The 27,824-nt window shown below is 41.9% G+C and overlaps 1 protein-coding gene across 6 annotated transcripts in view; it reads right to left on the minus strand.

Annotated features, from left to right (window-relative positions):
* Positions 1–27,824, minus strand: part of VEPH1 (ventricular zone expressed PH domain containing 1) — a 257,721-nt gene that overhangs the window by 24,223 nt on the left and 205,674 nt on the right. For all 6 annotated transcript variants that reach the window (XM_058730317.1, XM_058730315.1, XM_058730314.1 and 3 more), the window contains one exon: positions 11,672–11,789. In XM_058730317.1, coding sequence (XP_058586300.1) covers positions 11,672–11,789 — 118 coding nt within the window. The remainder of the gene's footprint in view (positions 1–11,671; positions 11,790–27,824) is intronic.

Consider the following 27,824-nt stretch of genomic DNA (forward strand, 5'->3'; position numbering starts at 1 on the left):
AGACGCAGAGGGGAATCAGCCCCATCACTATTGGCCTTTCGCCACTAGTGACCTCTACAATTGGAAAGCTCAGAATCCTAAGTTTTCCGAGAAACCGGCAGGGCTTATTGATTTATTAGACTCTGTTCTTTTTACCCATCAGCCCACGTGGGATGATTGCCAGCAGCTTTTGCAGGTCCTGTTCACGACTGAAGAAAGAGAAAGAATCCTCAATGGGGCCCGAAAACTAGTTCCGGGTGCAGACGGGAATCCCACCACCAAGCAGACTCAGATAGATGCCTCCTTCCCCTTAACTTGGCCCCAGTGGGATTTCAACACGGCAGAAGGTAAGGAGAGGCTCCGGGTCTACTGCCAGACTCTAATGGGGGGGTCTCCGAATGGCTGCTAGAAAGCCAACCAATTTGGCCAAGGTAGGAAATGTACAACAGGGAAAAGATGAATCTCCGGCTGCCTTTTTAGAACGGATCATGGAGGCATTCCGTACCTATACCCCCATGGATCCAGAGGCTCTGGAAAGCAAGGCAGCTGTTATCATGGTCTTTGTAAACCAATCGGCCATAGACATTAGGAGAAAATCACAGAAAATAGATAGACTAGGAGAAAAAAGTCTGCAGGACTTACTGGTGGTAGCCAAAAAGGTATATAATAACTGGGAGCCTCCTGAGGACAAGCAGGCTCCCGCCATGGCGGCTGCCAGCAGTAAGCAGACTCAAGACCTGGCCAGAATACTACTAGCTACCACTGTTGACTTCCCCGAGGAACGAGACCGCCATCTCCGGCAGCTGGCAGACGACGCAAGAAAAGGTAAAGGAACCACCAAGCGGTGGGGGGGGGAAACAGAGGCTGCAGAAAGATCAGTGCTTATACTGCAAGGAGATAGGGCATAGGGGAGTTGGGGTTTGGACCCTCTCCCCAAACCCAGGGTAACTCTTAAAGTGGAGGGGACCCCTGTTGACTTCCTAGTCGACACCGGAGCACAACATTCGGTCCTCTGCACCCCACAAGGAAAACTAGCCAGCAAGAAGTCCTGGGTACAAGGGACGACTGGTATGAGCCAGTATTCATGGACTACCCAAAGCACAGTAGATTTGGGAACGGGCCGGGTATCCCACTCCTTTATGGTAATACCAGAATGCTCCTACCCGCTGTTAGGACGGGACTCACTGACCAAGATTGGAGCTCAGATAACTTTCAGACAAGGGGGGCCTCAGGTCACCGATGGCAAGGGCCACCCCATCCAGGTCCTGACCATGAAACTGGAGGATGAATACTGCCTCCACCAGGAGGCGCTCCCGAGAGAGGATAATATAGACAGATGGCTACAAGAATTCCCCTTGGTTTGGGCAGAGACGGGGGGGGGGGGGGGGGGGGGGGGGAGGGGGTTGGTGGATAGGACTAGCCGCTCACAGGACCCCGGTCCTGGTAGAGCTCAAGCCGGGAGAGAGTCCAGTAAGGATCAGACAATACCCCAGGTCTCAGGAGGCCGCGAAGGGGATCCAGCCACACATCTGGAGACTACGAAGCCTAGGGGTACTAGTTTCTTGCCAGTCTCCCTGGAACACCCCCCCTACTGCCAGTCAAAAAGCCTCACACAAATGACTACCGACCGGTACAAGACCTCCGGGAAGTAAATAAGAGGGTCACGGACATACACCCAACTGTTCCCAACCCACATACCCTCTTGAGCTCCTTGGCGCCCTCCAGGGTCTGGTATACTGTACTAGATTTAAAGGACGCCTTCTTCAGTCTGCCGCTGGCACCCCAGAGCCAACCCTTGTTCGCCTTTGAGTGGCATGATCCGGAGGAGGGCTACAGTGGGCAACCCACCTGGACACGGCTGCCTCAGGGATTCAAAAATTCACCCACCATCTTCGACGAGGCACTACACGAGGACCTGGGTGAGTACAGAAGGGAGCACCCTGGCCTCACCATCCTACAGTACGTAGATGACATCCTGATTGCTGCCGACACGGCCAAAGACTGTGAGCTAGGGACCCAGGACCTGCTGGCTACCCTGGGGGCCTTAGGGTACCGGGCATCTGCGAAGAAGGCTCAGATATGCAGGGAGAGGGTAAGTTACCTGGGATATATCCTGGAGGGCAGACAGCGGCGGTTATCAGATGCCAGAAAAGAAACTGTCCTAAAGATCCCTACTCCCACCTCCCGAAGTAAGGGAATTCCTAGGATCAGCCGGCTACTGCCACCTCTGGGTTCCAGGTTTTGCTGAGATCGCCAGGCCCCTATATGAAGCTACCAAAGTGGGGAAAACATTTAAATGGGCTGAAAAAGAAGAAACTGCCTTTAATCAGTTAAAAAAGGCCCTCCTAAGTGCCCCAGCCCTGGGCCTACCAGACATTACGAAGCCCTTCCACCTCTTTGTAGACGAACATAAGGGAATAGCAAAAGGGGTTCTAACTCAAGCCTTAGGCCCTTGGAACTGCCCAGTGGCTTACCTGTCCAAGAAACTAGACCCAGTGGCTGCCGGGTGACCGCCATGCCTAATAATTATTGCGGCGACAGCACTCCTAGTCAAGGATGCCGACAAACTGACCCTAGGACAGGAGATCTGGATCACGACCCCACACACTATTGAAGGGGTCCTGAAACAGCCTCCTGATAGATGGATGAGTAACACATGTATGACTCATTACCAGAGCCTCCTACTCAACCCTCCACGAGTGTGGTTCCACCCCAGTGCAGCCCTCAATCCTGCAACCCTGCTGCCCGACCCTGACCTAGGTGCTCCACTACATGACTGTGTGGGAATCCTGGAACAAGTACATGGATTCTGGACGGACCTGACCGACCCCTCCCCGATGCCGAGGCTACTTGGTTCACTGATGGCAGCAGCTTTGTGTGAGACGGACACAGGTATGCGGGTACAGCTGTGGTCACCGAAACGGACACCGTATGGGCGGAGGCTCTACCCTCTGGAACATCAGCCCAGCGAGCGGAGCTCATAGCCCTCACCAAGGCGCTGATGCTGGGAGCTGGAAAACGGCTTAACATCTACACAGACAGCCGTTATGCGTTTGCCACAGCTCATATTCATGGGGCAATTTATCAGGAGAGAGGGTTACTGACGGCAGAAGGACGGACTATAAAAAATAAGCAGGAGATACTTAACCTGCTTACAGCCTTATGGCTTCCTGCCAAGGTAGCCATTATCCACTGCCAAGGGCACCAAAAAACTGATAACCCAGTAGCTAGAGGTAATCGAAAGGCTGACCAGGCAGCCAAGGCAGTAGCCCTTACTTCAGTCCCCACCATGACCATACAACTACCGGACCCGGGAGACCCAGTTTTACCAGACCAGCCCAAATACTCCCAGGAGGAGTTACAGCGGATCAAGAAACTCCCCATGGCCCAGGAGATAAAGGGATGGTGGTATACACCTAACAAGGAGCTCGTGCTGCCAGACCGGCTCAGAGTCTCAATATTAGAGCACATGCATCAGTCTACTCACATGGGGGCCCGAAAATTAAAAGACTTAATCCGACATGCCGGAATCAAGATTCACCAACAGGACATCAAAATAGAGCAAGCTGTATCTGCCTGCAAGACCCGCCAACTCACCAATGCGAGAGCCACCTCAAATAAAAAAAAAGGAACCAGGCTCAGAGGCACCAGACCAGGAGCCCAATGGGAAGTCGACTTCACTGAAGTCAAACCAGGAAAGTATGGTTATAAATATCTTTTAGTATTTACAGACACCTTCTCTGGCTGGGTGGAGGCATACCCAACCAAGCATGAAACGGCTCAGATGGTGGCTAAGAAGCTACTAGAAGACATCTTACCCAGGTATGGTTTTCCTGCCATGGTAGGATCAGACAATGGACCAGCTTTTATCTCACAGGTAACACAGGCAGTAGCCAAGGCGGTGGGGGCAAACTGGAAATTACATTGTGCTTATAGGCCCCAGAGCTCAGGACAAGTAGAAAGAATGAACAGAACCCTAAAAGAGACCCTTACGAAATTAACCATGGAGACTGGCGGGGACTGGGTGACTCTCCTACCGTATGCCCTTTACCGGGTTAGGAACACTCCTTACACCTTGGGTTTTACTCCCTACAAGATCATGTTTGGCAGGCCACCCCCTATTATTCCCAACCTTTGAGCTGAACTTCTTGCGGAGTTTAAAGATCAAGAACTTTTTCTTTCCTTGAGAGGGCTCCAGAGGGCACACGAGGACATTTGGCCGCGCTTCCGTGCCATCTACGAGGCTGGCCTGACCCCGACACATCATCAGTACAGGCCGGGAGACTGGGTCTACGTCAAGAGGCACCACCAAGAGACCCTCGAGCCGCGCTGGAAGGGACCCTACATCGTGGTGTTGACAACCCCCACCGCTCTCAAAGTAGACGGCATCGCGACCTGGGTCCATCACACCCACGTTTGGCCAGCAGACCCCTCCTTGATCCTGAAGGACTTTGTCACGCTATGGGCCGTCAATTGGGACCAACACAACCCACTCAAGCTCAAGCTACAGCACATTCGGCCCACCTAATATTGGTAACTCTGTTAACTCTGCTTGTCATTGCTCATGCTGCCAGGAGTCCCCACGCCCCCCAAAACATCACCTGGCAGATCATAGACACCAGCTCAGGGACAATACTTAATCAGACCTCCCAGAGCCACCCCAGGGACACTTGGTTCCCAGAACTTTGCATAAACCTCCAAACTCTGTTCCCCTTGTCACCATAAATGCAGCTGGTCCCATGATTGGGTCCATAAGCTACATGACAAAGGGGGAATGAAAGGGTGGACCTACCCTGGCCTACTCCATCTTGTTCTGTGTCCTCCACCTTGACCACGCCTCCTCCCCTTGAGTAACCTCCCACTCACCCATTCAAACTTCCCAATCAAAACATGCCTGGCTACCTGCGTAACAGGACTCCGACCCTTCCCCAGCCAATCAGCTGAGGCCACAGCCATTACCTCACCAACTGCCCCTAGACCCCAATAAAACCTTTGTGCTTTTGGAACTCGCTCTCTCTCCCAGGTATCTCACCGCTGCGTCGGTGCAGTAGGGGATTGAACTCGAGCTAGCTCGAATAAAGGCTCTTTGCTTTTGCATCGGACTCGGCTCCCTGGTGGTCTTTGGGGATCACGAATTCTGGGCATAACAAGACAGAGACAGAGCACAAGTGGAGGAGGGGCAGAGAGAGAGGGAGACACAGAATCAGAAGACTGAGCTGTCAGCACAGAGCCCGATGCGGGGCTTGAACTCACAAACCCTGAGATCATGACCTGAGCCGAAGTAGGCCGCTCAACTGACTGAGCCACCCAGGTGCCCCATGCTATTCTTATTATTACTAAAAACAAATAAAGAGAAGATGAGAGGTAGAGCAGTAGGTGGAGGAAAAGGAAAGGATAAGCCACTTGAGTGTGTTTAAAAGCCAATGGGAGGAATCAATTGGGAGGAAGAAACTGAATAGGGAAGAGGGTAATCTATAGGAGAAGGTGGGAAGGATGAGATCCCACCTATGTAAAATATTACCATCCTCTTGAAATATTGGATGACTTTATTCTCTGTGGCTGCTAAACGCACCTATATGTCATTTACATAGATGAGTTTGTGGCTGAAAAACACATTTCTTTCCTTTCCTAACGTTAGTTATATAGGCGAACAAAACGTTAGGATTACTCTGCAAGGTGATGGCCACAGCTCTCCTGAAATTTTTTAAGCGCTTTATTTTAGAACTACATAAAAGTTCTTTAAATCAATGTTATCTTAAGGTGGTGTAGTGATAACAGACTGGTTTACTCATTTTAGTCTGCCTTTTGAAAGCATGCTTCTGCTCCATAGACTGGCTTGACTCAGCTTATTCTCCAAGTGAAAAGGACACATTCCCATGTGTGATGATTTGTTTGTGGAGAACCATGGGCTGACTAATGCTTGGCTACAAGTATAAGGCCATCAGACGCTTTTACCCTATGTCAGGATAAGATTGTTAACCCCATATGATAAGGCAGAAGGATCAGGAAAGTGACGAGAGATAAAGAATAGAAATTAGCCCCTGAAGGGTGCTAGGTTACTGAGCTTAGTTTATTTCCCATCGAGGCTGACATGTTCTTAGCGCATTTACTATGGACTCTGTGTACATGTGTGTATTGAAACCTCTTAGAAAAATATTGAAATTGGGTATCCATAGGATGTTAAAATCCTGTGCACAGCAACATTTTCTTCTTATAAAGATTTATTTTGCAAAAGTTGCTACTTTAAGTTTCAGTTCAGTGTCTATTTAATTTTAAGAAGGTATTGGATTTTAAAGTTGCATTTCAAAACAAATCTTCCACACTCACTCTATCATTTACATAATCCACGAATTACTTGGTATCCATACATCAGATGCTTGTTAAACACTACTATGTACTGGGTACTGAGTACTGTGTAGGGCATAGAAAGGTGAATAACCCATACTTCCTCTTCTCCTGTTCACTGTCCAGTCAGGGAAGATTAGTAGCAACATGCTGTGTGTGCTGAAGTGTGGGAGAATAGAAAGAACAGAGGAGAGGAATTTATTATCTGGGGGTAGTGGTGTTTCCGTGTGTGTGTGTGTGTGTGTGTGTGTGTGTGTGAGAGAGAGAGAGAGAGAGAGAGAGAGAGCAAGTGAGCTGTGAGTGTGTGGGAAGGTTTAAAAGAGAGAGGCATGCCCGTGTCAGAAAGGCATAGAACAGGAAAATGGGAAGAGAGGGAAAAGAAAAAAGATTTCAGGATAATAATTAATCTGAGTCACTATGTATGTATTTATTTTGTCATTAAATAATTGAAAATATCTTCGAACAACAAGCTGGCGTTCAATTTTATGCAGTGAATGCATATTCAGTAGTCTCTAACAGTAGGTAAATGTGAAAATGTGAGGTTATCCTACATAAGCACTGTCCTACTTTTGGGACTCTACCCATGTGTAGGACATAAGGCAATATTCTAACATACATAGTAGGAGGGAAGGCATCACAGGGCAAACCTAGCCACTACATAAATCCAAAATGGAGTTTTCTTTTTTGTTACCTTCAAATTACTGTGAAAGTTGATAATGACATTCAATGTTTCCATACTAATGGACTCACAGAGGTATTTGTGACCCATAGATTGGGCCCTCAGAGGCCATTGAGCCCATTTTCACATTGGTATTTGGAGTGGAAAGTTATCTAGTCCACACTGAAGGTGTCGGCAAAGGAGAGACACAATGGCTATTACCAGTTTGAGGTGTGTGAAGAAAATCTCCTGGGAGAGCTCTTTCTTTTCTTCATATCATTTTGCAACCATCTCCATTTGCCCGTTTAATGGAGCCTGCTTCTATAGCACAAACATTTGAAATCACGTTCTAAAGAGGAATCGTGATAGAAGGCTGTCTAAAAAAAAATGCTTTCATTTTCTTTTATAACCTAAGGAGACCTCTTACAGACGATCATATTCAACATCTAAATATCTAGTGACTAAGAGAGTAATCACACTGGGGAGTGCTCAGATTTATAGAGGAGGACACGCATGCCAAAACCGAGATGTCTCTAAGTTATTTTTTGTAGGGTGTAAGAACATAGGCATCCCACGTGTCTTGAGAAATAAGAGTGAAAGTTACGACCTAGTCCTTCCTCCTCCTTTTAACAAATGTGACTGAAGCCAGATGTGTTCCAGGATGATGCTGACTAACTGTTACTGCTAACATGCACTAGCAGTTCCAAGACATGAGGGCAACTGATAAAGGGGATTTGCTTGGTTTTCCAGAAGTAAGTTCTGTTCTGTTCTATCCACTTGCTCAATCTCTATTCTCTCATTCATGTGTAGTAATAGGATTGGCAATAAACACCACCAGGCAAATCTCAGAGGACTCTTGAGTTATTACAGTGATTTTCTAATTGTCTATTCTGTACTTTTATAAAATGATTATCAGAAACTGAGTCAGCAATTGGAAGGATTGGAAATAGCTTCTACGTACGTATTTCCTGCATGTGATGATTTCCCACACATTATCATAACAAAGCCCCTGTTCTTTTTTAAGTAGAATAAGTCATCAGAGAAATAGATATTATAACACTGTAGAATTTCCAATACTTGGAATGGGAATATACTTGGAATATAATTGGAATTTCCAATACTCAATGTCCTCAATTTGGATTTGCCTAAGAGGTTGAAATCTCAGGTTCAGGAATTAGGCTGCACTGAATCTTGGTTCTACCACTTGGTGGCTATGTGACCTTGGGAAAATTACTTGACCTCTTTGTGTTTCAGCCTCCTCATCTGTAAAATGGAGTCAATAATAATAAGAAAAATACTCAGCTCATTGTTGGTATGATAAATGACAGCAATTATAACAATTTCATTTTTAGACTTTAGACTACTGTAGCATTCAGTTTTTTCTAAGTTTATCTTCATCTAATGGATTCAAAGTATATTTTACTGACTATCAGATATTAAATGCCTGTGAATGTCTGTATGTTGCTAGGAGTGCTGGTGGGTGATAAGACTTTAATCTGAAAAAGGGAATGTACTTAGGTGACCGTGTAAGCCAGATGATTTGCTGTCAATTTCTGAATGGGTCCCCTAGTTTGGTCTACACACTGTTAAGGAGGATTTATATTTTAGGATGTCTTTCCTGATGTCTAATTGAAATTTTATAAATGCCTCATGTTTTATTTCTCATTTATGGAGATGCTAAACAGCACTTTTTGTTTTATATTGGAACAATGAATACTTGACAGCAATTATTTTACCATTTGTCAGTACTTAAAAAATAATACAGTTTTTAAAAAACTTTCTTTTGTCTTAGGCTCCCCTATCCTACTTCTTTAAACCCATCCTCTCAGAGGTTGAACCCCGTGAGGGGAATCTGGACTCTGAGGGCACTGATTAAATCCAGAGCAGTAACAAGACTCAGGTACAGTCTGTCAGGGGCTAAGCTGGGGGCTATTTGTTTTTTATATATTGACTTACCTCAGGGAGGAAAGAAGCCCCATCTTCATTTACCAGATTTGCAATGCACTGGGTATGCTATAGTGATGTATTTGATTTGATTAATACATAATCACAATCTTGAAACATCTTACTTTAATATTTGAGGCATATTTGATTTTGTCATCTCCAAATATTATTCATTCATTCACTCACTCAGCAAGTATTCATTCCCTGCTATAAACATACAAGGAAGTATGCTAGCCTTTTCCATATATGCCTTCTGGCCCTAACTGGATTATGAACCCCTTCAGAGCAGAGATATTGCACCTTACTCATATTTTATACCAAGCCTTGGCCTGCAGAAGACATTCAACCAATACAACAAACATACATTACGTAAATGAAAAGTAGGATTCGGGTACTATGTTTGCTGTGCATAACAAAATAATAAAATATTTATTCCTATGTCTCGATCATCTTTAAAATTTAAGAACAGGAATGTAAATATTGTCTCCATGAATAATATGTGTCGGCAGCATTATGTTAGACCTTTCATTTCTATGAAATGTATAATCTAGATGCTTACATAAAAATAAGATGAGATCAACAACTTACATACATTTTTCAGGGAATCAAGAGTTTTTGGTGAAAATAATAGTTGAACATAGGATTTCTCTCAGACTCACATCCCCTTTCATGTAGCAAAAGGAAATGAACAAAGAAAGCTAAGCACACTGAAGTTTTTAGGGCCAAGCATTTTGATTCAATATGTTCTGCTATAAAATATTTGGCCTTGTTTGAATTTTTATTGCTATATGTTCTCAGTCTATATTTAACTGTGAGAAACACAAGTAAGAAAGAGTAAATGTGCAAACTGTTCTTTTCACGTGTACGGCAGAGAATTTGAGAAAGCATATATTAAAGGAACACTTTGTGTTTTTAACTTCCAGCCCCTCTTCTGAGGCCTCCGTTGGCCAGATATGATTAAATGCTTATTGGGCTAAGGACTCAGCTTACTTGGAAGGAGAATTCTTAAGGGTCTCTCAGAGCCATCTAGGATAAGAACCCTACTTCGCCATGCTCTCAAATAAAGTTTCTTTTATGCTGTTTTCCATAGGTGGAATAAGGTCTAATGAGAAAGTTTTATAATGGAGACATTCAATTCCCCAATTCCTTATTTGCTCAAATTAACTTTTTAAAAATTGGGGTGTTCACTCTGGCATCAGCTCAGTGCAGACTCTGTAATCAGCCAACAATCTGTGCCTCCCAAAGCCTGCCATCCTGCACTGCCAGCCTCTTCCATCCACAACTCTTCCGTGGGCGAATACAATTCAGCTGGTGCCTCTCCATGAGCCCCTCACAGCTCCATCTGGCCAAATAAACAGACTTTCTTCCATTCAGTCTTAACTTCTCGGCAGTTAGCAAGAAAATAGACTTGCCACAATGGGTAATCTTTAAGATGCTCAACATCCTAAAACGAAAGGAACGGGTACAGGTGGTGCAGTCTGTGGCTCTCTAGAGAGTGGCTCATCTACAAAGTGGCTTTGGGCTCAGCAGTGTTTTATCGTTGTTCTCTTGGTTGAAACTGCAGTTCTTGAGCACTGTCAGTGGTGAGAACTCTTTGTCCTCAGAAGGCAAATGAGTGATGAAATACTCCAAGGACAGCATAATTTGTGAAAACAGACTTATTATCAACCTGACTCCACTGGTCAGATTGGAGCAAGTGTAACCAGGAAGGCAGAATGGTGGAGTGGTTAAGAGCATGGGCCCTGCAGTCAGACTGAGTTCAAAACCTGCTGCTATTAATATATTACCTGTCTGACCTCAGTTAATCAAATTGCTCTGTACCTCAGTTTTCCCATAAGTAAAATGGAGATAATATCAGTACCAACCTGATAAGATCATTGTAAATGTTAATGAGCTATAGCTGACATGTTTAGCACAGGGCTTGGCTTATATTCACTAATTGTTATTTTTAGGCAAAGTCAGTAGACCAAATTCTTTGGGCAGCAGAAACGGAGGGAAAGGGTGAATAACAGCTAGGAAGGTATTCCTCAATTAATTCCTCACTCTTGAAGTGTTTCACAGCAGAGTCACAAGCAAAAGTGTAAGGGGTAGGGCGCCTGGGGGGCTCAATCAGTTAAGGGTACGACTTTGGCTCAGGTCATGATCTCAGGGTGTGTGGGTTCAAGCCCCACGTCGGGCTCTGTGCTGACAGCTCAGAGTCTGGAGCCTGCTTCGGATTCTGTGTCTCCTTCTCTCTGCTCCTCCCCCACTCATGCTCTGTCTCTTTCTCTCTTGAAAATAAATAAACATTAAAAAAATGTTTTTTGAAAGTGTAAGGGGTGACCACGAGATGACAGGGTTGTGCATGCACTCACTCCTTTAGCGGCATCTCCCTTCTTTGAGGTTTTTGACAGAACACCTCTTTTTCTCTAACCCTCAGGGTCATCTGGACTGAAATGAATGCTTTCAGGACAAAATAGCCAGTACTACTTTCTTGATGACTACACATAAGGTGTTGTTTCTCTTGCTCGTTTCTGGTTTACGTTTCTCTCCCTTTCAACATCTTCCCTTTCTCTCACTCCCACTCTGGGGAAATATCTCTCTCACCATGAGGCAGAGGCCACCAGGCATACCTCTGTGCATTATTACAACTTAGGACGTTCATGCAAGAAGAAGGCCAGTTAGAATGGCAGGGCTCATAGGTCCCTGTAAACCCCAGGGGCACAAGTGATTCTGAGCAGCAAGAGGAAGGGAGGGGTCTCTCACCGGTCGCTTTCTCGGGGTTGTTGCACATGAAGCATTGCCATGCTCCTGCTGCTTCGCTGAAGCCAAATACATCAAAGAATCTCACTTCTTCCAGATGGAGCTGTACCTGGTCCAGATCCTGTTCCAGGAACACAAAGCACAAAGCACATAAGCTGATCTGCCTGCTACATAGCATTCAGAGACTGGAAAAAAGGGATATGGGAGCAGGATGGCCAGTACTCAGACTCAGTGCTAAGGACAAGGAGGGAGCATTGAGAAAACCTCTCTGAGCCCATCTTGCAAAAGAGCACCTATCTCAAACCCTTCCAAGGGACTTCTCTTAAATGCAGAGGACAGTGATCGTGGGCCCCAGAGCTAGGCCCCAGGGCTCGGGGGTGGGGCCTGAAGTTGTCCAACATTTTCTTACATCTAATGGTAACTCCAGAATTTCTAAAAAGAAGGGGTACGCAAGGGACAGCGTGGTTGATAGGAAAGTTGTAGGGGAGTTTGTCTGTTATTTACACTTTGCACAAAATTGAGGATCCATTATCCATATCAAAACATTATTTTTGTTAGGTTGGCTTCATAGGTGGCTGGTGGGAAATATGGGAGAGGGCTTAATCCCTCAGCCCTTTGCTCTGGCACTGTTTTAGTTTTATATTTTATCTTAACGGTATATGCAAATCCTGAATTATATTCCATGGTGCAGCTGTATTGGTTTTAATAGAAAATAATGTCTTAAATTACTTATCAGTAAATTAATTAATTTTCCCCCTCCCAAAAGCTGAGTTGAATGGACACACCAAGAAGACTGGCGCTGTTTTATGTGCCCTGTGGCATCGTGCCAATATGTTCCTGTTTAAGAGGCAGAGGAGAAACGTCCTATTACACTGTAAATGGATGGAATACTATTAGCCTAACCAAATTAAATAGCTCTACTGTCCTCCTGAGGCTTTCCTATTATGTAAATGCCTTGTGTCCTCTGCTACAGGGTGGTCAGAACTGCGCTCTTAAAAGCTTGCTTTCCTCAGAGGGATTTAATGTCTTTGCTAGCCTTCCACGTGCCTAGCTGACTTATGTGTTTGTCCTCTGCAGAGTTGTGATTTTATTCCCCTTCCTGTGGTCCACACATTCTTATCTTACCATTCATATCTTACCATAGTAACAGCTCTTAGTAAGCCCAAGAGCCAAAGGATGGAGGCACTGTTTGTGCTGCTTACGATGGCTCAAAAATAAAGAATGGGCAAGTGGCTCCTCAGTTTCTACCCCAAAGCTCCTGTTTCCCAGGCCTATGTTTCTTAACAGAGGTGAGAAATATGCCAAGCCCTAAGAACCCTGCGAGAATAAAGATCTACTTTGTTCACAGTTGTATCCCCAGAATCTAGTCCAACATCAGGAATGGATTAACATTGGTTTGCAAGCCCAGTGCAAAGTTTTCCAATGAACCATATGAAAGTATTATGAACATTTAAAGGGAATTCTTTTAAGAGAACATTTACACTCACTGGAACATAAACACAATGAAGGCAGGGATTTTCTCTGTTATATTGGCTGCTGTGATCTCAGCGCTAAAAATGCCTACCCCATAAGCAAGCATAAATAAATATTTGTGGAATTATGAAAGGCATAAACTGGGACTAGAAAGAAATACTTTTCAGCATTCTTTATTAAGACTATTATGGCTTGTGTTCTGGCATTAGACATCTTGGAGCCTCAACATGCTGAATAATAGTATTTTGAGTTGCTAACATTTAATACCATTTTTTTTTAAAGCATGTTCCCAAGATAAAGACTGAAGAAGCACCTGGGAGTTTTGCAGGTTTCAAAGGATGAAATCTATATTTAAATTTATGGGGGAAAAGCAGATGTTCATAAATCTCAGTTTCAGAACTGTGAAGTCTCTGAAGTCTATTGGCCATTGGCATGCAGATCACTTCTCTATTTCACACACAACCAAGGATCAATTTTTCATTCACCACAAACACTGCTAACAAACAAAGAACTTAAAATAATACTTAAGGGTTCCTTTATTTTTCCTGTTCTGAGACCAGAAATGTCCCAGGTTGTTGCCTACAATCCACATTTGTCTTGGCAATAAGTTACTTAAAAAGTTTAGGACAGATGGCAAGCTACATCCCAGCGTTCAAGTTCTGAAGTCAAAAGCAGGCTAATTCTTTAGAGGATTTAGGTGTTATGCAAAGGGAACTGACTGAAGAAGATAGAGGGTAATTCTCTGAACTGTTGAAATCAGCAATAACAGCCAACCTTGAAGAGAGACAGATGCAACACATGTAGCTCCAAATATTGTTGGAAAATCAAAGCAAAATAAATCACAAAACAAGCAAACACAAACCATCAAATAGCGATACGTACATTTTTGGAATTTTGGTTTCTTGACTGTGCTTGAGGTCATTATTTCTCTCTCCTACTTATCTTCTTTACCCTCCTGGGTCTTATAATTTCTGAGGCCTTGCCCGAGAATTACTATATGGCTTTTTTTTTTTAATACCAAGAGAATTAAAATTGACTTATTTAGAGAATTATAAGCTTATTTTAAAACAACTAGACCCCAGAAGAATAATAAAAATCATTCATATCTAAGTATAGTTCCTCCCTGAAGTACTTTAGTTCCATGGCATTGTGGTAGACAGACCCTAGGGTGACCCCCCCCCCCCCACCATAATTCCCATCTTCTGGTGCTTATTCCTTCATGTAAACCCTTCTTAGGTGTGGGAGAGACCTGTGACTTGCTTCTGAGAAAATGACAAAGATGATAAGATATCAATCCCATGATTATGTTATTATGTACACAAACACATACACACCACACACACACTACACACACACACACACACACACACACACACACACACACACACAGACCTATCTTGTTAGCAGATGCATAAGGGAGACTCTCCTGTTGGCCTGAAGAAGCAAGGCCATGCTGTGAAGTGCCTATGGACAGAGCCACAAGGCAGGTAACTGTGGGTGGCCTCTTGGACCTCAAGGCAGCCTTCAGCCAATAGCCAGTAAGAGTTCCATGTCTTTAGTCCTACAATCCCAAATAATGATATCTGCCAACAGCTTAACCACGTTTGGAAGCAGACCCTTCCCAGTCAAACCTCTAAATGAGATCACAGCCCAGCCAATATCTTGACTGCAGCTTTGTGAGACCCTGAGCAGAAGACCCAGCTAAGTCACAAGCAGACTCCTGACCCAAGGAAACTGTGGGATAACAAATATATGTTTTTTTAAGTTTCTAGGTTTGGGTAATTTGTTATGTAGCACAAAGACTCAATACCGACATTGTGCCATGAAGAAGGGAAGGTGACAGACACCCTGTTGGCCAATTCTCAATGAAAATGATGATTTTACTTAGGTCACATTCTTCTGAGAACGCTCCAAATCAGGCCTCAATAAAACCAGAAGAATATAAAGAAAAAGATACATAATCATAGTAAGAATACAGTAAGAAAGGTTTTCTTGATAAATACCATCGAATTCAAAAGGGATAGAGGCCCCTGGAGGAAAAATGATGTTTTTAAATAGCCGATTAAATGAACGCTTCTCTATTTTTTTAAAAATCATTAACGGGAGTAGGAATTTGGAGAACTATATAAAAAGTCTCTTGCAAAGCCTCTTAGGGGAAAAATAGCCAAATAGCCTGGAAAGATGAGAGGATATTTACAACGTTATTTTGATGATAACGACAGCATGAGTCAATGCTATGGATTCTGTAAAAGTGCAAAGTGGCCTCTGGGTCTTATACAGTGGTCGATGTAGTGTGAGAGGGTATGGGGAAACAATTTTCCAGAAATCAGTGAAAGCATACATCTGGAAGAACTTTGGGTTCTGGTACATTTAAATTCTGTTTAAAGCTATTTTTTGCACAGATACAAAACATAGGATTGCCTCATGTGTTCTGTGTGCCTATGGTTAATGGGATCAACTCTAGGCACATACTTCAAGTATGCTTTAAGATATGTAAACAAGAGGTTTTTTCCTTTTTTAATGATCTCCAATATTTGCACAAAATAGGAGGGCTTTCTGTCTTTACAGCTATTTCTAGTGTACGAATTCTAACTATATGGAGTCCAGGGTGTGCAAAAATTTATTGAGGGAAAAAATTAATGAGTTATCCTTATATCACTTATCTTTATGTTATTCATATTGTCCCACATTGTGCAAGCATACATAGCGTCTTGTAAGAAACATACTGTGCACTGAATGAATAAACTAGCAAAAGAAACTCTAAAGAATATTTATGCTATAATTTAATTTTTAAATCAACTTCTGAAAAATATTACTATTCAATTTATAGCAATTAGTATTTATAGCACCTGGTGTCAGGAAACAAGGATAAATAGATGAAGGAGACATTGTCCCATATTCCAAGGATGTGATACAATAATGCATTGGGTGCATAGTATTCCTCACAGAGGAAAGCTGAAATATATCTTTATTTGTGATTGGTTATGATTTTATCTTCTTCTGGTGTGACTCTTTCAGCTCTCAACTGGATTAAAGCCCCCTTGGCAAGGAGACTAATTTCTTTCTTTTCTTTTCTTTTTTCTTTTATTGTTGAGAAAGAGAGAGAGTGAGCAGGGGAGGGCCAGAGAGAGAGGTAACACAGAATCCGAAGCAGGCTCCAGGCTCTGAGCTGTCAGCATTGAGCCCAATGCGGGGCTCAAACTCACAAACTGTGAGATCATGACCTGAGCCAAAGTCGGACGCTTAACCAACTGAGCCACCCAGGCGCTCCAAGAAGATTAATTTCCATATTATTTTACAGCTTCTGAAAATACTGAATATATCACTTTGCTCATAATAGATGTTCAATGAATCTTTGTAAATGTTTACTAACTGAGACACACAGATTTTATCTCCCATTTATATCAACAGTAGCATTTAGGTTTTAAACTTTCATGTCTATTCAATTATGCCCACTAAGCCCTTTCAGTTATATTTTTAAAAAATATACCTGCATCTCTATGTGTGTTACAGGAATTCATTTTATTTAATTTTATAAAACAAGTTTTTAGAATAAAATGTTAGTAATTGAAGAATATTTGTCTAAATCCATCAATATAGCATGTTGACTGCTTGTTCTCAGCTTTTCCAAATCACTGGTTCTTAGGAGGTGTCGGTATCTGGAATCCCAGGGAAACTTGTTACAGACATCAAACACAGGTTCCATTCCTAGAAACCTAATGTGACCAGCCTGTGTTTGTGCCTGGGAATCTGAATTTCTAAACAAGCTCCTGGGTTATTCTGATGTGCAATGACTGGTGGTTAACCCTACATCCTTGGGAACAGATGAGGATGACTGATTTGTTTCCATTAATCGGTATTTGAGGAATTTTTCAATCCTCTTGTGCATATGTTTATACTTTTCCATAGTAGTTTTGCTTCAAATGACAACATATACAATCTGGTTGCAAGAGCAAAAATTCCATTCTTGAAGATCAGAGACATTATTATTCCAAATTGTACAACTTGGAAAGAAGAGAAGAGGCGTGAAAATTGAAGCTGTTTAGGCTTATCTGAAAGTTGGCAGAAGGCTGGGATGTGTGAGGAAGGAGTGGGCAACAGGTGGGAGACAGGCTCTGAGCAGAGGCAGCAAGGGTGTTGAGCCAGAAGCACTCATAACATAATTCTGTATTCAATGTAGGTGTCACACACGCACTCTGTTCCATTGTCTCTCCTTTCTCTATCCCAGACTAATAAGGGAACTCTAGGTACATATGAGTATATAAGGTTAATGTGGCCAGCTCCTTACTATTACTATAGATCACAGAATAGACTTGACTTTTTCCCTGTCCTTTGAGTACCAGTGTGTTGGGACACTGCTTGTTGGCAAGTTGTGGCAATTCCAACCATGGGTCTGGCTCCAAGTGGCTGGAAGAAAGCATGTTTGATTCATTTCCGAGAGAAGTTTTGAAGAACTCTTTCATGTAAGAACCAACAAATATGATAGATTATTTGATTTGATTCAAAAAGTAAAGTTTTCACATTCACCTAGGGATCATGAGAAAATAATGTGAATATAAAATGTTGGCAGTAAACATTATAAGAGTTTAAAAAAAGCAGTTTATGCAAAAGCTAATGTAAGCATATGGATTGAGTGGAAACTAAAGGTGGAAAATTGGGCGAAGCTTCATAAATGTTTGCTAAACCCACAATTACTTTCTTTATGAACCTAATTTCTTTTAAAATTTAGTCCATTAAAGGCAGCAAAGTATTTTTTAATCAGAGTGGAAGCAAGAGCAAAAGATTACCAGTGTTCAAAATATGAAGAAAATTTGACATTTTTACAGTGGTGATAGCAGTAAAATGTAATCATTGGAACCATTGGCATGACAGCCAGCATCAATGGTTGCCACCTGCATTTAATAACTGTATATTGAGCATTTAGCACTGCTGTGTCCAGTAGTCCCCCCTTATCTGTGGTTTCACTCTCCAAAGTTTCAGTTACCCACTGTCAACCCCAGCCTGGAAGCAGATAATCCTTCTTCTGATGTATCATCAGTAGGTCAGTTGTAGCCTAAAGCTACTACGTCATACTCCCTGCATCATTCACCACAGTTTATCTCCTCACTAGGCACTTTATCATCTCCTGTCACTACAAGAAGAATAGTGAGTACAGTATAATAAGATATTCTGAGAGACTACACTCACATAAGTTTTATTGTAGTATATTGCTATATTATTCTATTTCATTATTATTTGTTGTTGATCTCTTACTGTGCCTAATTTATAAATTTTTTTGTCTTTGTATTATTTTTTTTAAATATATGAAATTTATTGTCAAATTGGTTTCCATACAACACCCAGTGCTCATCCCAAAAGATGCCCTCTTCAATACCCATCACCCACCCTCCCCTCCCTCCCACCCCCTATCAACCCTCAGTTTGTTCTCAGTTTTTAAGAGTCTCTTATGCTTTGGCTCTCTCCCACTCTGACCTCTTTTTTTTCCCCTTCCCCTCCCCCATGGGTTTCTGTTAAGTTTCTCAGGATCCACATAAGAGTGAACACATATGGTATCTGTCTTTCTCTGTATGGCTTATTTCACTTAGCATCACACTCTCCAGTTCCGTACACGTTGCTACAAAGGGCCATATTTCATTCTTTCTCATTGCCACATAGTACTCCATTGTGTATATAAACCACAATTTCTTTATCCATTCATCAGTTGATGGACATTTAGGCTCTTTCCATAATTTGGCTATTGTTGAGAGTGCTGCTATAAACATTGGGGTACAAGTGCCCCTATGCATCAGTACTCCTGTATCCCTTGGGTAAATTCCTAGCAGTGCTACTGCTGGGTCATAGGGTAGGTCTATTTTTAATTTTCTGAGGAACCTCCACACTGTTTTCCAGAGTGGCTGCAACAGTTTGCATTCCCACCAACAGTGCAAGAGGGTTCCCGTTTCTCCACAACCTCGCCGGCATCTATAGTCTCCTGATTGGTTCATTTTGGCCACTCTGACTGGCGTGAGGTGATATCTGAGTGTGGTTTTGATTTGTATTTCCCTGATGAGGAGCGACATTGAGCATCTTTTCATGTGCCTGTTGGCCATCTGGATGTCTTCTTTAGAGAAGTGTCTATTCATGTTTTCTGCCCATTTCTTCACTGGATTATTTGTTTTTCAGGTGTTCTAATTTATAAATTAACCTTTATCATAGGTATGTATGTAGAGGAAAAAGCATAGTATATATTTGGCTCAGTACTATCCATGGTTTCAGGGATCCACTGGGGGTCTTGGAATGTATCTCCAAGAATACAGCAGGGGGATTACTGTACTACCACGTGGTACTAGACCAAAGAGGGTGCTGATATGGAATGAGCTCAGTGAAGGGGCTTTCTTTTTCTCCTCTGGAAGTCAGTTAGCAACATAACCATACTCTGCAGCCATGCAGGTTATTTTCTCTTATTTCCCCCTCATTATCCCTGATACCATTCTCATTCCCAGATGCTCCACGTCGCCTTTACGTAAGTGATTTTGGGTTTGATATATTTCTTCAAACATGTCTGGGTTCTTGAGAAATATGCTTACTGTGTTTTTCATTTTCATAAATGTTATGCCATGGACCACATTCCATTTCTTGCTTGTTACTCTCAAGAGTACATGGCATCGTATGTGTACTTAGTTTGTTGCCACTGCCATAGAAAGATGTGGTGCACATCTGCCACTGTTGCATTTTAATGTAACCATTCCTCTAGTGATAGGCGCCAACTGTGCCCCATGTCTGCACTTACATGAACCATGCAACAATGAATATCCTCATACACATCCCCTTGTGGACGTAAGAATTTTTCTGGATAATCATGCAGAAGTGGAATTGTTGGGGCGACTGGGTGGCTCAGTGGGTTAAGCATCTCAATTCGGCTCAAGTCATGATCTCATGGTCCGTGAGTTTGAGCCCCATGTCAGGCTCTGTGCTGACAGCTCAGAGCCTGGAGCTTGCTTCGGATTCTGTGTGTGTCTCTCTCTCTCTTTGCCCCTCCCCTACTCATGCTCTGTCTCTCTCTGTCAAAAATAAACATTAAAAAAAATTAAAAAAAGAAGTGGAATTATTAGATCACAGGGTATGCTTAAGAATGTACAGAAAATCTGTTGGGTTTTTTTTTTTTTATGTTTCTGCATAGTTTGGGCTTTCTGAGCAAATTTTACTAAAACTTGGGACTCAGGCTAAAAGAACAAGCTTGAGAAGTTAATTTATGACTTATTAGAAAGTGAGAGACCATTTAGAGAGATTTATCTTCCCAGAAGTATGTGTTTACATCTCAAGGTGGGGATGAGACCCAGGATTTAGAGACATGTCTAAGCTGTCAAGCTGGAGACACTGGTCTTATCCTCGCCCTGGAGAGATTTATTTATATTCCAAAAGGTAGAGAAACCCAGAATCTTTCCCAAGGAGCAAAAATTTTTCCCTCCTTCTTTCAGATGAGTGGGGGTGCTGGCCACCCCCACCCCACCATATAAATATCCACATTCATATTCTCAGTATTTCTTTTCCTACGGTATGGACCTTTGCATGTGTAGGATGACACCAGGTTCTCATTGTGTTGCCCAGGATTAATAATGGAAGCAAAGGGGAGTCAGTGAGGTTGTTAGCTGTAAATAATCTGCTCTGCTCCAGAAATCTTGTTTGCATGAGGCATTAAAAATTGAACATCATGCATATCCTTAACTTCACTAAGTTCTGTTAAATTGCTTGTCAGAATGATCCAATTTACATTCCCACCAGCACAATATGAAGAATTCCTCTTCTGTACCACAATGGAAGGCTTTTCTAGGCTCTGAAGTTTCTGGAAGGATTACTATCTAACAGTCCTTTCTTATATCTGAAATAGGCCATACTTTTGGTGGCCACAGTCATATTGGTCTGCTTGCATCAGAGGCTGGCAGTAAGTAGTCTCCAATGACTCCTTAAACCATTGCTTCTTAACCAGAGGAAAAATCAACCACATTTCTGTGGCAAATATTGCATTTTTTCCATCTTTATTGCCTTTTGCTAACATAAGAAGTATCCCAAGGTCTGGGAATCAGACCACCCATTTTAGGTACAATTATTTTAATACACAAGTACATACCAACATTTGGCCAGAGTCCAGTTTTACTTAAGAACTATCATTTTGTTGATGTGTTTACTACTTGGAGCAGTTACAATGGGGAAAAAACGGACTTTGCTATGGATCTATGGAGAAGGCATTGCTTCCCATGATGTGAGAATTTCAAATGTCTCTACTTAGTCATTCAATGGGTAGAGCACAGCACTCAGCACTGATGAAGTAATAAGAGAACAAGGCAGATGTGATGTTGCACTACCCCCTCATAGAGAAATGGGTAAAGTAAACTCTGGTCTATTTATACAATGGAAAACTTTATAGATACTAAAATGAATGAGCTAGCTTCACATGTGTGAACAGACAGATATATTTTTAAAACATAATGTTAAGCACAGAAAGGATATCCAAAAGATATGTGCACTATAACACATATGTAAAATTTTAAAACAACAGTACAAAAATATCTGTGGAAATAGAAATAATACACACCAACCTCAAGAGAATATTTGCAATTCCTTTCTTCTGGCAAAGGGGAATATTTGAAGTAAATATGGAAGAAATGTAAACATCTCTTCTATCTTGTGATGGGAATGGGTATCATCTTTCTGCACTTTACTGAATTTATGAGCTGTTTCATAATAAAATAGAAAATAAAAGTGAGGCAGAGAACACAGTTCAATGAAGCAGAGACTGGCCAGTTTAGGATCTGTCAGGAAGAAAGGTGCAGAACCTGGTGGGGCGCTTCCTTGGTATCCCTCAAATCTCTTGTAGGGAAGTCCCCTTATTTTGCCTGTATGAGGCTGGTCTTGGTGGGGAAGATCAGTAAAGGACCATCTCTTTCTCTTGACTTTTGCATCTTAGTCTATGTGCATTTCTTCTTGTTGGGGGACTCCGCACTAAAGCTTCTTGTAATCTAGTTCTTCAAACTCAGGGACAAAGAGATGAACACAAAATGCTAAGTGTTTTATTTCAAAGCATTGATGTTATGTTATTTTGTTTTAGAAAAGAAAATAAAGCAAACCTAAAGCTTTAGGTTTGCACCTAAAGCGTGCAAACACCAGCGTATGTTATAGGGAAGTGTTATGGAATGGATTAAATGACACATGATACATAGAAATAAGGGATTTTTTTTTTCCTGCGGAATGGTATGGCATAAAGAATGTAGATTTTGGAGACAGAAGATCTGACTTTGAGCCCCGCCACTGCCATTCACTAGCAGTTCTTGGGAAATAACTTAATTTCCTGGTGCTTTCAATGCAATTCTCATTCTGTAAAATGACTGGGATCCCTAAGCTGTCTCTTTCAGAGAGTTGTTGCCACAAATAAATTCATGGATAATTGTATCATTTTGTAAACTGTACAGAAATAATACAAAGTAGTGATAATGACCATGAGTTGAACAAAACAAGATAAGGAGCTCTTTTTTATGCATATAAAATAGAGGGTGTTTTTTTTCTTAATCTCTTAGCTAGATAAATATGTAAATCTTTCTGAAATGAGTGACTTGTTTAAGAAACACTGATGTTAGGCGCCTGAGAAACATATTTTGTTTTCTAAAAGCAAGTAACACACTTATCTGTCTTTGTTAGTTTGTTGCCAAACCTAGGAATATTGGATGTAATGAGATGCAAACATAGAAGGATGTAATGCAACATGAACATTTGAAAGGGGAGTAATGACATGTGCATGTTTGATGGGGCCATAATGAGATGTACAAATAGAAATGCACATAGAAATGTGCATGGGCAAAAGTAATGAGATGCATAAATGGATGGGTGTAATGATGAAGGCATTTGGGGGGGATGTAATGTGATTTATAAATGGAAGCATTAAATGGGAAGGGTGGAAAGGGCAGATCACGATAAGAAGCAGAGAGAAAGAATGCAGTGCTATGCATGAATGGAGGAGCTAATAATATGTGCATGATGAGGATGTAACAAGATAAAAATGGGATGGCATAATGAGGTTCACAGATGGAGGGATGTAATGAGCTGTGCAGAAAGGAAGGAATCATGACAAGCATAAAAGGAAGGATTTAATGCCGTGAATAAAGAAATGAGCATAGGAAGATGTAGGGACCGAAAGGAAAGGCAAAAAAAAAAAAAAAAAAAAAAAGGAAGGGGACACTAGTGAGGGAATGGGAAATAACAAAGTGGGCAAATGGAACACTAATGAGATGCTGAAATTAAAGGGTGCAACGAGGTGTGCCCATTTGGGGAATCATTAGACACATATATAGGTTTATAATGAGGTACCTGGGCCCTGATCAGACACAGACTACAACGTTCAGTTCTTACAAAGTCAGAGCAGGGCCATAAAGATATCTAAGTTGTTACAAATCCAAAAAAGAGAAAACTAAACAGGTGACTTAACCACAGCCTCAAAGGTTATAAAGCAATGATTTTATAGATGCTGTTTATGGGGCACTCACTGTGCCAGGTGCTCTGCCGGGTGTTTAACTAGATGCATCATCTCATAATGCCTTCCCAGCAACACTATCAGGCAGATGAATTTGTTCCTAGTTTACAGATGAAGAAGTTAAGCTTCGATGAGGTTAACCAACTTGGCCAGATGCCCAGTGCATGTCGGTGGGAGAGATGTGATTCAAGCTGAGTCAATTGGATTCCAGTTGCCTTTGCCTCTCTTCCAGTATTTCCATAAGAATAGTTGGTGGGACCTTCTACCTCAGAATCACCTGGATCATGTGTGTCAGAAATGCAGAGTCCCAGGCCCACCCCAAAAATTACCACTTGCAAGATCCACAGAGGTCCCAGGAACTTGCATTTAAACAAGGTCTCCAGGGACTCGTGCATGGACTAAGGTCTAAGAACTACTCAGCAGCACTGGAGTCGGGGTGGTGTTCTAATGTTTCCCATCAGCTCTGGGAAAAGACCATGAAGAAAGGGGCTCACACTGAGCATGAGCAATTTGTCATGGCTACAAGGGAGACTGTGTAGAAGGAATTACCAGCCCCTGGAATGAGGCATCAAATGATTCTATTGACTGTATTTAGCAAAGAACTTTTTAAAAAAGGCTCCTATCTCTAGGAATGGCCTTCAGTAATAACCCCAAATTGTAGTGAAAATAGTATAACAATGTAACAATATATTGAAAATAATTAGACTTTAGGAAATATTTGTATACTGAATTAAAAAAAAAATAAAGGTTATTTCGTAATCCCTAAAGGAAGGAGGGTAATGTGGTAATGTCTCCCTAGAACCAAGAGTTTGCTAATCTACACGCAATGTACAGAATCTTTTTAAAAAAGGCAAATAGTGCCACTGACTGTTCTCTTTCTTGATATGTCGATTACTGAGATACTTAAATTACTGAGTTTTTACATTAAAAAAAACAGGATTTTATATTTTGAAATGAGTGTTAAATTTGAAAGACTACTCATATTTTAGTGACACAGACTCTGCTCAAAACATTTTTAGAAGTCTCTTCCGAAACTATTTTGTAGGGTATATTCATGAGCCATGTACAAAATTTCATTACTTTAGTGAAACCCAGCTTTTGCTAAACAATAACTATTATTCAGTATGAACAGTCTCCTTTTATAATAGACCTGGGCCTACATAAATTTTTGGCTATTGTGAAAATAGATCTCAGTCTCAAAGGATGAAACTTTTGTTATTCATTTTGTTTAAGGGGTCTTGCAGAGGAAGTACAATAAAATGATACTAGTTACCATGTACTGAGCTCTTACTGTGTGCTAGTCACTGTTCGAAGAATTTTACATGTATTATGTCTTCTTTTTTTTATAAATTAAAAAAAAATTTTCAGTGTTTATTTTAAAAAAATTTTTTTTAACGTTTATTTATTTTTGAGACAGAGAGAGATAGAGCATGAACAGGGGAGGGTCAGAGAGAGAGGGAGATACAGAATCCGAAACAGGCTCCAGGTTCTGAGCTGTCAGCACAGAGCCCGACGCGGGGCTCGAACCCACGAACTGTGAGATCGTGACCTGAGCTGAAGTCGGACGCTTAGCTGACTGAGCCACCCAGGCGCCCCCAGTGTTTATTTTTGAGAGAGAGAGAGAGAGAGAGAGAGAAAGAGAGAGAGAGAAACAAGGCATGATCAGGGGAGGGGCAGAGAGAGAGGGAGACACAGAATCTGGAGCGGGCTTCAGGCTCTGAGCTGTCAGCACAGAGCCTGACACAGGGCTTGAACTCATGAACCACAAGATCATGACCTGAGCCAAAGCTGGATGCTTAACCAACTGAGCCACCCAATTGCTCTACATGTATTATGTCTTCTAAATCTTTTAACATCCTTATGAAGTGGGTATTAGTGTCTTGTTAAGGAAGATGAAGCACAGAGGACTTAAATCAAAGAACCGGTAAGCACTGGAGACAGGATTCAAACCCAGATCCTGAGCTCCTAACTACCACGCTTCCTCTTTGCTTGAAATAAAGTGCTGTTTATTCCAATAGTTTAGTGGCCGGGATTTGTAAGCACTCACACAATATCCATGATAGCATCAAGGGAAAAAGTAAAATATTTTACTCATGCACTGATCGTTTAAGAAAAGAACCCAAACGACTATTTGGATTGAAATAGACTTTTCGGAGGAGTGACATACCTCTGTTCCCCCAGGAATAGAGTTATTTTGTTAACTATTCTCTAAAGTGTGTGTGTTTTTTTAATTTCCTTGACTGATGCAGAACATCTGGCTGACTGTGAAGGAATGTTCACTACAGTAGTAAAATTGATAAGCTTCATTATAGGACAGTCTGGCTTGTGAAAAATGAAGGAAATACAATACATGTGATAAACCAGGTTTTAAACTATACTGAGAAAATATTTATCCTGCCAATTTTAATTTCTTTAAAAAAGCTTATGTAAAACATGAGCATAATATGTGTGGGTGGTGGTTAGGGAGATAGTAATAGTGTGAATTAATTAGCCAAGTGTAAGGGTAACAATTTTCTAATTTTTAAATAGTTAATGGTCACTTAGGTTCAATGTATTTATAAAGTCATGTGCAATCACTTAATATGAATTGTGTGTATAGAACTGTTTAAATGAGGGTCCTAAAGATTGTTATAATGTATAGCTCTTAAGGGGAAAAAAATATGAACGAAGGTAGAGACAGCATTTAGGGAGGTAAAGTTTAGAATCTGGCTAGACTTCCAAACTCTGTAGTCCTAAGACATTAACAAAAGGCATGCTTATAAAAATCTCCAGAGGATGTGCTGTTCTCAAGGACTCTCTTCACCTTGGAGCCTGTCTTCTTATGTTAATCACGTTAATCCCTGATGAACTGTTATGTGGCTATGGCGGAGGGTTGCGAGTCTGCTGATAGTGCAGAAACTATGATAAAAGTTCATGTTGGGGTTAAGCTAATACTCTCGCAGAGCCACCTAGCATTGCAAGTCTCACACACGCAGTAGGGTGTACAGCTACGGTCACACTGGCCTCATCTCGCCTGGTGGCCATTGTCTGTCTGCTTTTCCCTTGGCCAGTAGTGCTATGGATGAGCTTGCACTCTTGTTTCCAAGGGGAGTAGTAGAGCACAGGTTGGGGCTGAGAGGAGAAGCAGAGATTCTTGTGAAGAGAAGCTCAACAGAAATCCATCCTCTTCCTCATTCAGAAAATAACTTTTAGGGGGTGCCTGTGTGGTTGAGTCAGTTAAGCATCTGACTTTGGTTCAAGCCTCATGGCTCATGAGTTCGGGCCCCACATTGGTCTCTCTGCTGTCAGCATGGAGTCCACTTCGGATCCTCTGTCCCCCTCTCTCTCTGTCCCTCTCATACTTGTGCTCTCTTATCTCTCTCAAAATAAAGAAATAAACTTAAAAAAAAAGAAAATAACTTTTTCTTCCCCTTGGCTCTAAAGACCATCTTTTTGTTTCTCAAACTGGGTTTCCTACTTTTTTTTTTCTTTTTTTGGTCTTTTAAACCTTTTCTTTTGGTCAGCATCATGGCCCTCTATCTTCTTAAAGATCTCCCCTACCTTGAGATCTTTCATCATTTAATTACCACTCTACCAAAAGACAGAAGTTCAAGCTTGGATGAACTCTGTTTTAGCACCTAAATAGCTGATCACTACTGGAGAAAATCATATTTCCTTTTTTACTTTAAATTAAAACAATTTTTTTAATGTTTATTTATTTTTGAGAGAGAGAGAGAGATAGCATGGGTGGGAGAGGGGCAGAGGGAGAGGGAGACACAGAATCTAAAGCAGGCTCCGGGCTCTGAACTATCAGCACAGAGTCTGACATGGGGCTCAAACTCACGAAACGTGAGATCATGACCCGAGCTGAAGTTGGACGCTTAACTGACTGAGCCACCCAGGCGCCCCTCCATTTTTACTTTAAGTCCATTGCTGCAGATCCCAAATGGATGTTTCTCATGGTCTGACAGTCCTGCTATAGTTCCCTAGTAACTTCGTGGTTCTTTTGTCTGAGAATTTCATTTTAGACTTTATTTCCTCAAACTTCCTATATTCCATCCTCCCTCCCCCATCAACACTTTCAGCTGATGGCCTTACCCATTATGTCACTGAAAAAGATGAAAAGTCATGAAACAGAACTCATTCATGTTTCTCCCATCAAATCTGTGTCTGTGTGCAATCGCTTTCTTTCATCTGTTCATC

This window comes from Neofelis nebulosa, chromosome 5, assembly GCF_028018385.1.
Source record: "Neofelis nebulosa isolate mNeoNeb1 chromosome 5, mNeoNeb1.pri, whole genome shotgun sequence".
Lineage (NCBI taxonomy): Eukaryota > Metazoa > Chordata > Mammalia > Carnivora > Felidae > Neofelis > Neofelis nebulosa.